Source organism: Eleginops maclovinus, chromosome 6 (assembly GCF_036324505.1).
Source record: "Eleginops maclovinus isolate JMC-PN-2008 ecotype Puerto Natales chromosome 6, JC_Emac_rtc_rv5, whole genome shotgun sequence".
Taxonomy (NCBI): domain Eukaryota; kingdom Metazoa; phylum Chordata; class Actinopteri; order Perciformes; family Eleginopidae; genus Eleginops; species Eleginops maclovinus.
The window spans coordinates 21,596,006-21,613,425 of NC_086354.1; the positions used below are offsets into that span (position 1 = coordinate 21,596,006).

The following is a 17,420-nucleotide window of genomic DNA, read 5'->3' on the forward strand; positions in this document are numbered from 1 at the left end:
ACAAAAGTAAACAAAGAAAAAAGAAACTCAGTTAATCTACACAAATGTTTATTAATGTGTTGGAATTTTCGGTGTTTTGGGGTTGGGGTATTTTTTTGTGTAAATTGAATTACATCTTAGACTAAAAAACGATGAGTCATAAACCTCGGACATTTTTCTGAAAAGCCTGAATAGAAATTCAAAGTCCTTAAAACATTGAAAGGACTTTTCATTCAGCATGGAGACACACATAGTCCATCCCTAAGGTGTTGGATGGGGTGGAAGTCAGAGCTCTATACGGACCCCGCTAAAACCTTATCCAGTCTTTCTTTATGGATCAAATACCTTGCCCCGCCTTTTAGCCTATCACGTACAATGTGTTGGAGCACCAATAGAAGCACAACTGTTATGTATTGATGTCGCTATGTTATGGAAGTAAACAAAGGAGTCAAATGTGGCGTTTCAGGCAGAGGGAAACTAAGGGATTTTAGCCTTTGGAGACCATAACCTATACAACACAGTACAAGAAAAGGAAAAGGCACAATAGGGCCCCTTTAATCTTACAGTATCTGGACTCTCGTGCTCCTGTGTTGCAATTAGATGTGTCACCTCTCAGTAAAACAATTAGATTAGGAAAAAAAAATGTGGGTGAGTTTATATTTGCTCTACACCTTTTACCAGTTATACTGCACAAGCACAAATGGTGAATGAGTCAAAACGAAAGTCTGAACACTAACACCCTTTCCTTTTATGACTGAGTGTATCCTGTTTAGGGGAAATAACTCAAACATCCCACCAAAACCACAACGATCACAGAAATAAAACACGTTGGAGACTGAAACAAAGCACGCATGGAAAGGTTGAGTTGAGTCATTTTACTGTAAAAGTAATAACCACAATTTGCAACGTTTTTTAGTGAAGTACCTCTTAAAGCAGGAATTCCCAGTCTGCTAACACAGTGATAAGACATGGAGGAAGATTTAAATCAAATACACATGCTTTAGTAACGGTCCAATAATCCCTTTCTTCAAGCTCTTGATATATAATAAAAGCAACTAAAAAATAAAAACACTTAAATATTATTATTATTATAAATAATTTAGAACATCTTAAACCTCTTTTTACTTTTAGCCATGACCTCGTGAAGACGTGTGATAATGTGAACATCACTGTACTCGTGTCGGGGAATGTAAAATATCTGAACAATAAATATGTCATCTTAAGTTATTTCTTTAGAAAGTACAATACAAGTCGTTTCACTGAGCAGAATTCAGCATGATAAATCACAAGCATGGATGTAATGTAGGAGAATGACTGCGTATCATTTACATGTTCACCTTCAAAATGTAAACGTTGCTGAAAGAGGAGTGTTTTAGATTGGTGTAGCAGTTCCCAGGATTTTAAGACTTAAAGTAACAGTCAGTGAAGTAGCAAGCAGTTCATCAAGTAGTAAACCCAGCCTGGGGGAAACATCTCTAGCATTATACAGTAACAAGCATTTAAAAAATATCCTCTCAGAGCCTAACAGCTGATCTAGGACCAGTTAAAGTGATGAAGTCCGGCATGTGTTCAGAAGGAGTCGTTGTTGTTGTCGTGCTCCAGCCGGGACACCATGGTGGCCACCAGCTTCTCCAGCTGCTCCGCCCTCTGCCGGCCCGTCTCCAGCACCTCCTCGTGGTTGGCCTTCTCCTGGCTATCGTAGTCCATCACCGCCCGGTTGCTGATTAGCGACAGGGCGAAGCAACGCATCCCGGCGTGACGGGCAACGATGACCTCGTGCGCAGTGCTCATCCCTGCAGAGAAGACAGAGAGGAGGTGAGGAGATGTGCTGCAAAGATCTCTGAGTGTCGATCAGAAAGGACCACAGAAGCTCAGTCTGTAGGGATATGGCAGGAGGGTTCAAGACCCATACCGGACCGAGTGCTGAGTGTGGACCGGTACTATAAGAGGTACCAGTTTGTCTCCTTGAGGAGGGCACCAGATTTCACACTCCCCTAACTAGTAGGTATAGCTGCCCACTGATAATGTGTGTGCTGTTCCTGGTACATGTATGTGAGGATATAGGAGGAAGTAATTTGCATCTTGCTCTTATTTTCAACAACCTGAGCCAGCAGGACACACAGATGTTACAGAACTAGTGTTTGTAAATATAAATGTGTCAACCATCAGAGATTTTGCCATGCTTTTTGCTCCTGTATATAATATATACACTGTATATCTCAGTGTATTTCTAATGTGACAAATAAACAGCCTACATCCTGGTTATATTGTGCAAGACATCAGGGTAAAATAATGCCTTGTGAAAGCATCCTGTCCCAGCAGGAAGGTTGCATTATAAAAACTTTGAAGTTGCTTAAAACTGAGATTTTGATCCTGTGACTCATTTTGTTGTGATGCATTTCACAACATGAAGAACTGCGACAGTCATAAACAGTCATTTTAAAAGTAACCAACTATTCTGCAACGCAAAATCATTGTTCTTGTAACTGGAGTCTGGTGGCTTTGAAGAGAGCGTAGATAATGGCTTGAGTTCCTGTCAGAACGGGTTGTGTGATGAAGAGGTGAGGATATTGTAGTTTACACTCTGCGCCCTTTAAAGTCTCCCATTGCTTAGCTTTCAAGCTCACACTTCTGTCTTTTCCTCCGACCCAACTCACAGAATACTCTCTCTTATATTGTTTTTGTGATGATTAAGATGAGGGTGTGTTTGTGTGTGAGGGAGACTTGCTTCTTACCAACAGCATCAGCGCCCAGCCTGTGCAGCATGCGACACTCAGCGATGGTTTCGAAGGACGGACCCCCCACGACGCAGTACACCCCCTCCCTGAAGAAGTCGTTGTAGCCCAGCTCTGAAGCCACGTCGAGGGCCATCTGCCGCAGCTTTCGGTCGTAGGCATCAGACATGCAGGGGAAGCGGATGCCAAACCTGAAAGGAGGACAGTGTTGATTGTACGAATACACACTACTGTGCCATTCAGTACTGAAACCCCCCCCCCCCCCAAACTACTCAGGTAAAAAGCTGCACACTAAGTTTCTGAGTCCTTAAGAAAAGACTTGTGATAATAAAGTACTTGTGTATGTGAACACCCTGCAGGGAAGATTAGTTTTATGGAGACGCAGGTCGACTGAATAAAAAAGATACGCTTTGATTCTTCGATGCGTACGCTCTGCAGTTGTTAGACAGTTCTGATGTGTGTCAGAGCCGCTGACCTCCAGCCTTTGAGAACAATGGCAGCTTTTGTGCACACTGACCTCATCTCAATGCGCGACAGTGCTGAAGTGTGCCAGTCTTGTGTGGGAGACTGGAAAAATGCTTGCATGAAATCGCTATAAAAACAAGGCTTTTATTAGTCTCCACAGGGGGAATTTCAATGAAAATGATTTCCTGTCCTTGGGCAGCGTGTTTCTTTCTTTTATATCTTCAAGCCATATATTAAGCTAAACACACTAAAAATGGCTTTGCAGTGCTTAAATGTGCTGCTGTGTTTCAGTAAAAGGGTAAGCTTGCAGGTGGATTAGGCTTTTCTAGTGTTACAACATAATGCGACTGCAGAAATAGCTTCCTGTATTAACATTTTGTTGGACGTAGGTTGGTCTATTATAGTTTATACTAACTCATTATTGATGTTTATATTGTGTATTTGATTGAGGTACTCTACATGTATGCATCTTTCACTGGTTATGTACATATTTGCTATTTAGGTTTATTATCTACTGTTGATATATGTATTTATTTATGCTTTTTTCCCTTTTATTTTGTATTTATGAAAAGCATATCTGATCTCATCTCACATACTGGTTGTTTTGAGCATTAAAACATGTTGAATTTGAATGAAACATATCAACCCTAAGCTGCCCTCACAGAAACATCGATCCCGCCCTCCTCTCCTCCACCTACCGGTCGTCATTTGGTCCGGCCAGCGGGTTGTTCCCAGCGAACCCCGGCATGTTGATGTGGTCCTTCATGATCATGACGTCTCCCACCTTGTAGTCCTGGTTGAGGCCTCCGGCTGCGTTCGTCAGGAAAATCGTCTCCACGCCTATCAGCTTGAAGACCCGCATGGGCATCGTGATCTGAGGAACGCGAGGTTATGTGAACACACACACTCACCATAATGACCCACCACCACCCCAGCAAGAAACCAAGACCACCAGGGACAGCTCCCACAAGGTATACAACGTGTCGTGACTTTCGTATGTCGCTAGCATTGTTTACAGTCCACATATTCATATATTATTACAATAAGCAGTACTTTACTCCACTGTAAGTTATTTTACATGTATATAGTCGATCTATTACTGCATTTTTCTAGTACCATTGTGTCACTTGCACTATTTCCCTGCAATATTTACATATTTTTCTTAGCCTATTCATTTACTGAAGTCAGAATTAGGGTAGCTATGGTTCTAAGATATGAAACTTTGATTGAAACATGCTTGTTCCTGGAACATCTGCTTTCTGTTTCTAAATCTGCAAGTCAACCATGAGATATCTGGGACATCCCGCATAAAATAACCCATAAACAGAATATCTGGATTAAGTAAAACAAATTAGATAAAGGACAGGATATGTTAACTAAATGTAAAAATAAAAAAACAATACATTTTATGCTATCTTACTCCACTAGATTTCAGAGGGAAAAAATATGTTTTACTCTACTACATTCACCTGCAAGTTATAGTAAGTATTTAAGAAACAACATATGATCAGTTTATAAAATATAATATGTTAAATATTAATCCAGTGGCTAGTCAGGGGGTTGGGAAGGCTTTTCCCTTTATTCCATTTTTACCCCATTCCATCCCCACTTCACCAACCCTATTCTGTGCTCCTTCCGTGGGACCTGACCCGTGAGTTGGAAGTCACTGGACTGCTGAACTTCCCAATATATAATTATAAAAATACAAACGATTCTGCCTTCTACTTAGGAAGGTTATAAACACTTTGGTAAAAACCTCACCTTCTGGATGGGGTATCCCTCGTACAGGTGGAACCGGCCCTGCATGCAAACACACGGCTTGCCTTTTAGCGTTCCAAAAACCAGACGGCCAGCATGACCATGCACTGCAAAACACACACACACACACACACACACACACACACACACACACACACACACACACACACACACACACACACACACACACACACACACACACACACACACACACACACACACACACACACACACACACACACACACAGTTAGCTAGCCACTCTTTTAATTAGAGCTTGCAAACACACACGCAATGAATGTACCAGCTGTGCATACCTGTGCTCTTGGGAAAGTTGGGAATGTCGCTGTACTTGAAGTACTGAGGCTCCTTCAGCATCTCAGCCAGCCCCCCGAGCCCTGAGCCGCACACGATTCCCACTTTCGGCCGTATATGCGTTTTGGACAGCAGCCAATCAGCTGTCGTCTTATACTCTTCATAGCTCTCACTGAGGGAGTCAGAAAAACAAAGATCATTTACTAATGTTCTAAACCTTTGTATCAACAAAGCTTGAGCAGTTTTCACCACATGAGACTGACAGTTACCATGGAGGTCAACTGTGTGTGTGTGTGTGTGTGTGTGTGTGTGTGTGTGTGTGTGTGTGTGTGTGTGTGTGTGTGTGTGTGTGTGTGTGTGTGTGTGTGTGTGTGTGTGTGTGTGTGTGTGAATGCCTGGGTGTTTTGTGAATGTTCTGTAAACACACTACATAATCAAAAGTATGTGGACCTCTGACTTCAGGCTGTGTTTCAATTCATCTCTCAGGCATGGGATTGGTTGGAGGTTTTATGTGCTTTTTTTCTATGTGGACTATTCATAAATCACTGTTTATATAATGACGGTCATACATTAACATCAACACTTTGTTTTCAGACGGTGCAACACAACATAGAAGCAGTGATGTCCTTATTTGCCATCTCTGCGTGCACAGCCATGCTGCATTCTATTAACAAGATCACAGAGAGGGATATCTGATTCATCAGGAGTCATTTGGGAGGTGAGGGCTTCCTGTTCAGTGACTGACGGGAAGTGACTATCTTTCCTCACGTAACACACGTTAATAGATGTTGTGTGTGTGGTGTTAAAAGGTTGTTGAAGCATTATTGTGCAAACAATGCATCACATTCAGGTGATGAAGCACAGGAGCTAAACACATCTCCACGATGAACACAGTCCTCAGAATTGATCAAACACTTAACATCTCTTTACATAAGAAAAGAGGTCAGATGTTACTGCTTTTGATTGTCTTATATGTGATATTAAACTGAAACTGGGTTTTAGCAATTAAGCTCTTAAAAAGGAGCAAAATAAGAACTTTTATAAAAGCTATTTTAAAGCAAACACATGAAAGATACGTTTAGGAGAAATATGAATATACACAAAAGGCAATACAATAACAACACAGCAATTTACCAGTGAAAATAAGACAAGTGGACGAGCTGTGCTGTTTTTAAAGAGGACAACTGTGCAAAATATGCAGTGTGTGCAATGTTTACAGTATGTGTGTGTGGAAAAGCAATAATGTTACCATCGTTTAAACATAGTCTGTTCAAGTGGGGCTCCTGAGCTTTGTTTATTATAATACTATCTGAATTAAACCTCTCCATTTGTGTCTTTATCTTAATTTGTTTCAGTACTAGTTTTCTGTCTCATGGTGCAGCATTTCATAATGTGGCTTTGTCTTTCCGCTGAGGTGCACAAATAAAAGTCAAAGCAGCACAGGTATTAGGTATAATGGGGGTCAATGGGCTTTGGGAAATGACGTCAGGGTGGAGCACGTGTGCAAATTGTGGGTTTTCCCCGTCCCCTCTATGGGCCAAAACTTCCGCGCTTATACTGCGTTATGAATAAAGAATAGCACGAATTCTTTTTAGCGCTGGAGCGGAAACTCAACACTTCCGCCTGGTCTATGACAAATACAATTATTGAGCTAATATAAAAATAGTGTCCCCCAGAGCGGGACATCCTTATGAATCATCCTGCGAGCACGCCTTTTTAATAAGAAGTGTGTCTGTCTTTAGGGTTTTGGTAGAATTGGTGACCCATTGCCGTATTTACAGTCTCCACATGTCACCCCCCTTGTAAAATAAGCGATAGTGCCTGCATAGAGTTATTTTAGACTTTGTAATATTGTAGAAATGATTCATGTACTCACCCACACACAGATTCAGACACAGACAGCATGATGAAAACTGAAGCAGGTATAGCCGGCGGAATGATCCGAGTTAAATTGAGTCTGTCTGGTTATCCTGGTTTCCTGGTGGAGCCACCGGTTTTTAGGTTTACACCCTCTCCCCACACTCCTTTACGACGCGGCAGCCCCATCCCATTAACGTCACAGCCCGGCAGAGGCTCGGATTGGTCGAGGTGCAGGCGTTGTTCCAGTGCACTTTTGACGCCCTCGGAACTGACCAGAAACCGGTGATGCGTTCAGGGGTCCCCCCCACCCAAAACAAGACAAGAGTGACGATTATGACTAGAAAGGAAATTATGACACATTTACACGATGTATACAGCACATTTTAAACACAGGGGGGCGAATAACACAGATTTGAGTGACAGTAAAAAGTATAACCCATAAAAACTGAAATAAATTAGACAAGATAATAAAAACCTCAAAGAAAAACATAATATATATATTGATAAATAATCAAACTGATCAATTTGTCCCTAAAGATGCTAATTACTATATTTATAAGCTATTTAACGATACTTAGTGCAATCGAATATAAAGACAGTACGATGTTTCTTTATTGAGTTAGGGGGAGTATTGAACAGTTGTATAAAACATTTTAATTTACTTTAAAGCTTACATTTTACAGGTTTGTCCTCCACGTTAAGAGGGGATTGGTTTAAGTGCAAATCGTCTTGATTACAATAACGAAAATATACTCAACAAAACAATAAAATGCTCAACACACAGATAAGTTAAAAAACATCGAGAATCTTGTTATTGTACACTTCTGAAATCAGACATTTCATTAATATAAATTATTGTGTGTCCCCTTTTAATCCTCTTTTGGGTGTTTTCTGTTCATGTCATCCTTGGGCCTACGTGTCCAGTTAGCTGTAGCATTTCCTACAGTACTTGAAAGCCTCATGCTGCTCTTTTTTACCCTCACAACGTGGTGGTGTTGATGCTGATGCAATCGCTCAGCAGCAGACAAAAATGAAGAAGCAGGAAAATCTGTCTCATCATCATCATCATCATCATATCTGGTGATTCACTGCTTTCTTGTAGTAGTAATAATAATAATATATGAAAACATATTTCTTACAAAGCTGGGATGGGATTTGTTAAGATAAGATAAGATAAGATGTACCTTTTATAAACCCCCGTGGGGAAATTCAAGCGTTTAGCAACAGAGAAGAGGAAAAACCGTACAGATTCACACAGAGATATGAAACACAAATTTAGATAAAAAATGGAAAATTCTAACAAAATATATACAGATAAGTAAGGGTTTTAAAACAAACGGTTAGAACAGAGAATAATAAGTGATGTATACATTGAAGTCCGTATTGTTAAAAATGTACATGTATGTGTGCAGAAGAAAAGGGCAGTCAAGGCTATTGTCAAGGATGGATTACTGCACGGGCCTACCGGGCCCAGGCCCAGGGGCCCAAGGGCCAAGGGGGCCCTGGAGCCCAAGCCTCCGCGCTACCATTTCAATATTGTCTCTACAACATAATACAATTAAAGGGGCCCTGAAACCATAACATTGGTTACATTACATACATGATGTAATATATCTCAATAGGGCCCCTCAATCATATGCCACGGTTTTGTAATTAATTCATCCCTCATACGTTAAAGCCCCCCCCAAATTAAATACAGTGGTATGCAAAAGTTTGGGCACCCCTTAGGAAAACCACTGCATCAGTTTGTCACTTGCTGAGCTTTTGAAGCAGCAACTTCATTTTAACATATGTTATACCTTATGGTAACAGAAACATCTCAGTAGTGAAATAACTTTTATTGGTCAAACAGAAACATGTTTATGTGCATTCAAACAAAAATAGGCATGTGCATAAATTTGGGCACCCCTAAGAAATAATTCCATTAATATTTAGTATTGCCTCCTTTTGCTGCAATAACGGCCTGTAGACGCCTCCTGTAGCCACAGACAAGTCCCTTAAGCCTGGCAGGTGGTATTTTGGCCCATTCTTCCACACAAAACGTCTCCAGTTCAGTCAGGTTTCTTGGCCTCCGTGCATGGACAGCCTTCTTCAAATAAATCCATACATTTTCAATGATGTTAAGGTCTGGGGACTGGGATGGCCATTCCAGAACATTGTACCTGTGCTTCTGCATGAATTCCTTGGTGGATTTTGATCGGTGCTTAGGATCATTGTCCTGCTGAAAAATCCAACCCCGGCGTAGCTTCAACTTTGTGACTGACTCTAGAACATTCTTGTCAAGAATCTCCTGGTACTGTAAGGAATTCATGTGGCCCTCAACTTTAACAAGTTTTCCAGTACCTGTGCTAGCCACACAGCCCCATAACATGATAGATCCTCCACCAAATTTTACAGTGGGCAACAAGTTCTTTTCATTGAATGCAGTGTGTTTTTTTCGCCATGCATACCTGTTCATGTTATGACCAAATAACTCAATCTTGGTCTCATCTGACCACAGTATTTTGTTCCAAAATGCTTCTGGCTTGTCCAGATGTGCTTTTGCATACCTCATGCGACTCTTCTTGTGATTAACACTCAGGAAAGGCTTTTTGCACATCACCCTTCCAATGAGCTCTTCCTGGTGCAAAGTACGCTGGATTGTGGAACGGTGAACAACTACACCATCAGCAGCCAGATGTTGTTGTAGTTCTCTGGAGGTGGTCTGTGGCTTCTCTGTGACCATTTTCACCATCCTTCGCCTGTGCCTTTCCCCTATTTTTGTCGGCCTACCACATCTTTCCTTCACACGGACTGTTCCTGTGGCCTTCCATTTCACAACTACGTTTCTGACTGTGGAGACAGACAGTTTAAACCTGTCAGATAATTTTTTGTACCCTTCTCCTAATTTATAATGTTGGATTATCTTAGCTTTCAGGTCAGTGGAGAGTTGTTTTGAGGTCCCCATCTTGCCACTCCCTAAGAAAGAACCTAGGCCAGGCACAGCCAGCTATTACCTATGTTAAATAGCCTTTTTCATGATTGGTTCCACCTGTCTTTGTAATTGAAGGTCTAATGAGCTAATCAAAGCAATTTTGTGCAGCAACCTGTCAGCTATAAATCCGTACAGGTGTTGAAATGAATGCTATTTATAAGGGTGCCCAAACTTTTGCACATCCCATTTTTTGCATTTTATTTTATTATAATAAAACTATGTAATGCTACCCTAAGAATTTTGGTCTGGAAAACACTAAAACGTCTACATCTTTGTAGGAAAACAAATGTTGTTGCTGTGATCTTCTATTATAAAGGAAAAGCAAATTGTCATGAAATCTCAGAGGGGTGCCCAAACTTTTGCATACCACTGTAGCATGGCATATGATAGGTCATATAGTGCTCCTGAACCACAGCTTATCAATGTTATTCATCCCTAATATCGGGAAAGGGCCCTTATATCAGTTAGAATGGGGTAGGATATACCATAAAGCAGGGGTTCCCAACCTTTTGCAAGCTGGCCCCCCCTCGAAGGTAAGAATACTGTCAAGCCTTGATGACGATGCATGATTTCAAGCAGTTTTCTTATGAGTGATGTGATCTGTGTGATGTAGGGGTTTGGGCCCCTTGCATTGCGCCTGCTTATTTTTGACTTGTGTGCTTATGTGTGTTCTTTGACTTGTTGTAAATCCTCAAGATACACGTGAATAAAATTTGACTGTGCTTTTGGCGCAACCTTTAACACCGCTGATTTGCGCGTGAGGGTGAAGTTAGCGTGGCGCTTCTTTTGGGGGGGGGGGGGGGTTAGGGTTAGGGTTAGGGTTAGGGTTAGGTCACAGGCCCAGGGGCCCAATGACTCTTAATCCGTCCCTGGTTATTGTGCAAAAGTGCAGGCTTGATGTTCGGGTTATTGTCCGTGAGTCACATGGTTAACCCCTTGTTTTGCAGCCTGATGGCTACAGGCACGAAAGAGTTTCCCAGGCGCTTAGTGCTGTGCCGAGGTGGGATGAGTCTGTAGCTGAACGTACTCCTCATCTTCACTGGCTCTGCATGGAGGGGGTGGGAGGGGTTATCCAGGATACTGTCCAGTTTCCTCCTCGTCCTCCCCTCAGACACCTTCTCCAGATTGTCCAGTTTAAATCCAACTACAGAGGTAGCCTTCCTCACGAGCTTGTTCAGACTGTCAGCATCCGTTGGTGTTTCCCCCCCAGCACACCACGGCAAAGTAGAGCACACTGGCCCCCACAGACTGGTAGAACGTCTGCAGCAGCCTCGTGCACACGTTGAAGGAGCTGAGCCTCCTCAGGAACAACCGCTTGCTCTGTCCCTTCCTGAAGAGAGCATCAGTGTTGTCCTCCAGTCAGTTTATTATTCAAGTGCACTCCCAGGAACTTGTAGGTGTTCACCACCTCCACCTCCTCCCCCCTGATGGTGATGGGGTTTAGAGACCTCTTCGTCCTCCACCTGAAGTCCACCACCAGCTCCTTAGTCTTGCTGATGTTGAGCTGGAGGTGATTGTAGGTGGCATGAGCCGGAGTTGAAGCAGAAGTCAGAGGTATGGAGGGTGAACAGGAATGGTGACAGCACAGTTCCTTGGGGGGCATCAGTGTTGCTTACCAGCACATCAGACACGCTGCCCTGCAGTCTGACACATTGAGGTCTGCTGGTGAGGTAGTCAATAATCCTGGCCCCCAAGCTGTGATCCACCTGCATCAGTGACAGCTTCTCAGCGAGCAGGTGTGGCTGGATGGTGTCGAAGGCGCTGGGGAAGTCGAAGAACAGGATTCTTAGTGAGCTGTGCGGCTTCTCCAGGTGTGAGTTTGCTCTGTGCAGCATGTAGATGAGGGCGTCCTTTACACCGAGGTGAACTGTAGACTGTCCGGGGAGTCACATACAGGGTATGAAAGGAAGGGAACAACATGTAAAACTGCCCTTTATATCCAAGCAAGAAAACAATGCATTTCAAGATATTTTGAACAATGTGAGTTTAAAAATGATGAATGAACTTTGTTTCATAATGGATCTCTTTCCACTTCAATTAAACACATGTCCTTGTAATCACATTTAGACAGAAATGACCTTGAGTGATTACAAAAAAAGAATAATTCCGGTACATTTTAAGTAGACATTATTAACACATGTTTAACATTGAAGCGTTTAATGCAGGACTTTTGATATTTAGTTGAAGATTTGAAAACGTCTTCCACCACTTCAGACAAGCAGACCATTAGCGCTACACAGAGGAATGTCCCATTAAACACATGAGTGGCAACAGAGAAGGGACTTTAACCCAATAACACCTACATTACACATTCAAGTGCTGGGTGGAAAACAAAAAATCCAAGATTGTTTTACAAAATAATTATAATGCACTCTAAGAGGCCGTTAATGTTATTTCATCCTTAACTGACAGTGATGATTAAAGAAAGATCAGATAGACGGCAAGGCTGAAAAGGAATGGATGGACTGCTCAAACAGAATGGTCTCGGTGTCCCTGCAGTATTATATTATGTTATTTTAGGAATCAATATCATGGTTGTCATTATTCACCTAATTTATGGAGTTTTTTCACTGTTAAATGCTTTATACACTCATAAAGTTTCATCTATAATCTATTAATGTACATTTTCCCTCTGAAATGTGTTGGATTAGAAGTATATTACTATTAGCAACTGCTGTGATAGCCGCACAGAGCAGCCAGTGTTCGGTTACAAAATGTTATGTAACTGCTGATTAGTATTCACACACTTCTCTCCCTCTGCCGGCTGAATCATGCTGCGCTTGCCCTGAGGTAAATGTTTGCAGTGAAAAGAAAAACAACCCAGAGCACATACACACTTTAATGTCGTAGCAGATTGACAGATTTTCCTGTACCAAAACGTCATTTACTCACTCAAATTGTACTAGTTTATACTGCACACTGTACTGCATTTTGATAACTGTGGACTTATCAAAACACTCCAGGCAAACCTTTTAACCTTTCTGTTTAACTGGCAAGTGTAATGATCTCATAGTCCTGCACAACACCGCTCTAGTGAGATACCAAATCATGCTTATCATTATTATTGCAGGTCTGAACACAATCACATGGAAAAGCAGGATTACATTCACTTTCCTGCAGATTCTAAACTGTACACTGACGTTGAAGCTGTCTTCATTACTTGTTTCTGTGTAGGTGTGGACACAGACACAATGCTTATTGAGCTACGGTAATTTAAGCTTTATTGTCAGGAAACAAACTGGGTCATCTTTTTGTGTTGCACCACCTGATCCTCTGACCACAGGCACATGCAGTGAGCTTATTCCTGCACCTTACCTGAACCATTTGTCTTTTGTATGAGCATTATTTTATGTATATCATTTTTATGTTATGTTTATTGTCTGTTGCATTGCATTGCAATCATGTTGCATGATTTTAAGGGTGGGTTATTTTTCACATCATTAATCCTAATCTGCCTAGCAACTAAAAGGTATGAAATACATGTAGTGGAGTCAAAGTACCATATTAACCTCTGAATTGTTGTGAGTAGCCCAAAATTCTAAGACTCAAGTCAAGTACAAACCCTTCAAGATTGTTCTTAAGTACAATACTATGAGTAAATGTCCTTACACCACTTCTTCATATCACAAATCTGACCAAACAATTGTGCTTCTCCTTTGAGGTGCTAAGACTGAAGCTGTGTTACGGGAAAGAGCAACAGCCCTGAGAATGTGTCACTCACACATACACACACACACACACACACACACGCACACACACACACACACACACACACACACACACACACACACACACACACACACACACACACACACACACACACACACACACACACACACACACACACACACACACACACACACACACACAATGTGTGTACGCCTGAATACTTGTCAGACTTGTAAAGTCCTCTTCTCTGAATATTGCGCCAGACTAGAAAATGCTATCACAACATGTTAAATACTTTAAAACAAATCTTCAAACCTTTGTGTTTATTTAAACATTGTCTTAATCTTTACCCCCTAAAATGCATTGTCAACACTATGTTCCCTGTAGTGTTGTATTTACACTATATTTTGATGCATCCAACATTTTAACTTGTACGAAAGTGGATATACAAATGAATGTGTTTAATTCGAAGTGTTCAAACACACAGAGGAAGTGCTACGGCTACTGAAATAATATTTGTAATCTGCTGCCACCTGCTGTCTGAACTCATCAGACAGGTGATGCATCCTCATTTCAACTGGGGGGTTAGAACTGGTCAAACATTTCCCTCAGTTATGTCCGTATTCAAATATTTATTAACATGTAATGTATGCAGCTGCTGTCTACCAGTTACTCAATAACTAGTGCCGCAGTTAATATGCCAACCTTCAGAGTCCCAGTGAACAGTTTGGACAACCTTGGAGTAGTTTTCAGGGGTATGATAATCTAGTTGATCAAGTAGAAATCGAGTCAAAATGAACCCAAATGTGTCGCACCAGGAGTTTAAATAGGGTCAGTTTCTGGTTTAAACTGTATGTTGTATCCTGAAAGTGTCAGAAATGAATTTAGCGCCCTTCATAACGACCAAAATATTCAATATTGTCAAATTGGTCAAGCTGTTTTTGAACAAATGTTGCTTTATTAATGCTAGTTGTGATAATTGTGCCACATATGCAAGTTAGCATCGGCAGTTTCTAGATGCTCGGGACCCATACTACAACATTTCTGACATAAAACTTTGGGGTATTCAACATTTCTAGGTCCAAAATGCTGGAAAGTAGACATTAAAAAGTTGTACATTTTTATTAAGTATATTCTGGAATATAGGATACATTTGGACATCACATCACAGCTATGAATTTCGAGTAAAATTGAAGTACTATCCTATTTATACAAAATATTTAGCATTGTTTGCGACATATTCAAGGTGGAAGGTTGATGGATGGCTGGGATCGTTGCATATTTGATGGTAGTAAGAATGAAACATAGATACATCGACTTCATAAAATTCTGAAGCGTGTCTCTTAACTCTCTCTGACCCCATGTCGGAGTTTAAGCCTCAAGTAGGACACCGAGGCCGAACAGGGAGGAAGAGAAGCGAGCAGAACTGCAAATAAATATGCAAGAGACGAAATACAGAGCTGGCGAGAAAAGCCTGCAGAGAGGGAAAACGTTTCTAGAGTTTCTAAGGAATAATTAAAACAGAGGTAAGTCCACCAACAGCAGCCAGAATCATTTAGTGACCCTGAAACACACACACACACACACACACACACACACACACACACACACACACACACACACACACACACACACACACACACACACACACACACACACACACACACACACACACACACACACACACACAGAGGAAGTGGTTGATTCTCGCCTGAGTTATCATGCATGTCACATGTCCTGTTAAGAGGTACTGTTTGGAAGAGCAACACTCAAAACATGCTCGTACAGAATCTTGGTGGAATTTACCAAGGTTTAAAAACGCTCCGCTTCTCATGGAAAGATGCAAACATCACACTCAAATCATGTTGATGTCTCATGCTGAGCACAACGTGACTGACTCACTGGGAAAACTCCAAAGGCACACTTGATCACGTGGGACTTGTGATGACATGTGCACAGGAAGATAGAAATCACTCGAAAATGTCTCACTTATCACACGTACAATTGTCCCCTTTAATCTATTTCAATTAAGATCACCTTTATACATACCAGAGGGGAATTTCAGGTTTTATTTTACACATACAAAAACAGGACCTGATGTAGAAAATGGAAGTACTGGAGTAACCATTGTTCAAATATGACCCATCAAAATTCAATCACATTGCCTCTGAATGTCCCGTATTTTTCTAGCTTCCTTAAAGGTCATCTTTATACCCTTTATACAGAAACTGTCACGGGATAGTCCACATGTATAACAAAGTGCTTTAACAATCCATATGAGGAACATTAATACAATGACACAGTAAAGGAGATTGAGTATAGTAAAGTAATATTGTCCAGGGTGTATACAATTGTACAAATCCATTTGAAGCCAGTTTAAAAAGTCACTTACATTTTTTGCTGAGCTATAAAAGAAAATGTTGTGAGACTTGTTAATTATTCCACAAATGCTCACTCACCCTCAGTTACACATTTAGATTTAGGAACTTCACAAATAGATATTTGATTCCGTTTTTAAGTCTTATCCCTTCCTGATTCTGGTGACTAAGAATAAAAAAGGCGGCAATGACAAAGCAATGAACTGAGCTTGTGTTGCCATGAGTGGATTCAACCACACAGGTGAAACTCAAGAGTCATTTAGAGCTTTTGGTTTTAGAGGGAGAATATCTAACAGTTATACTTCCAGTCATGGTTATGGAGTTATGAACTGTAATATGTAGAATCTACTTCATGTAGTCCAGTCCTGATGTATTGCTTATGGGCTCTCCTCCTGAGCGGTTTGCATGTTTGCTGCTCAGCATGTAGCTCAACCACAACTGATCTGTGGTTGAACCGTTAGCTTTACTGTTTCTAAAGAGGATACTCTATGTGGGTGTTCAAGAGGAACGGAAGTGCTCAAGAACTATTCTATAAAGCTGCATTATCGGAGGAGTTGGCTTTGCAATTTCTCTCACAAATCCTCCACCTTCCTGCAGTAGCGACGCTAGACTACTCAATAGAATCGGAGGATGAAACCCTCCGAGCTCTCTGATTGGCTAATTAATCAGTTCAGTTGAATTTTTGTAGTTCCCTTTTTGTTTACTTTCCTTCTTCAGAAGATCACAAAGCCATTGGATCAGTATATTTTTAATCAACATTTTCCAGTTTTCTTAAGGCACATACATTGAGTTGCTGCAAAGTGAGAAAAAAACCAAACATGCCGCAAATAACACCGACAACAACGGAACCTCTGCCTAAAATACTGTATTTGGTGGTGGAAATGCTAGTTCAGTTTGGCCCTCTGTGAGACTGACTCACTCTTTGAAAAAGTATTTTCCTCCCCTGCAGATCAAACCATACGTCAGTTGAAGTTTTTTCAGTTCATTTAAGTAAACAGAGGAAGTGAAAGTAGACTACTTCTCTGCTAAGGTGTATCAGGGCAACATAAGAGTTCAAGTTCACTACATGGATTTACGCTACAACAGGAAACTGATTATTCTGCACTGTAATGCACCAAAGATGGCCCCACCTTCTTTAACATCATGCACTATGAAAGTATATGTTTTTTAGCAGCACATTAAAACAAAAAGACCATTCCTGAACTTTACACCAGACTCTTCCTCAACAAGTCTGTCCACCTCTCCCTCTCTCTACTAAATTCTGCTTTGTCACCCTCTCCTGAGGCAGA

The 17,420-nt window shown here is 41.2% G+C and overlaps 1 protein-coding gene across 1 annotated transcript; it reads right to left on the reverse strand.

Moving 5' to 3' along the window:
• Positions 1 to 839: 839 nt before the first annotated feature.
• On the reverse strand, positions 840 to 7,332 carry pnp5b (purine nucleoside phosphorylase 5b). The gene is made up of 6 exons (XM_063885345.1): positions 7,127 to 7,332; positions 5,253 to 5,422; positions 4,941 to 5,044; positions 3,878 to 4,053; positions 2,715 to 2,905; positions 840 to 1,772 (listed from the first exon to the last, which is right to left on the reverse strand). The coding sequence occupies exons 1-6, from the start codon at positions 7,153 to 7,155 to the stop codon at positions 1,549 to 1,551; spliced, it is 894 nt and encodes a 297-aa protein (XP_063741415.1). The 5' UTR covers positions 7,156 to 7,332; the 3' UTR covers positions 840 to 1,548.
• Positions 7,333 to 17,420: the final 10,088 nt, after the last annotated feature.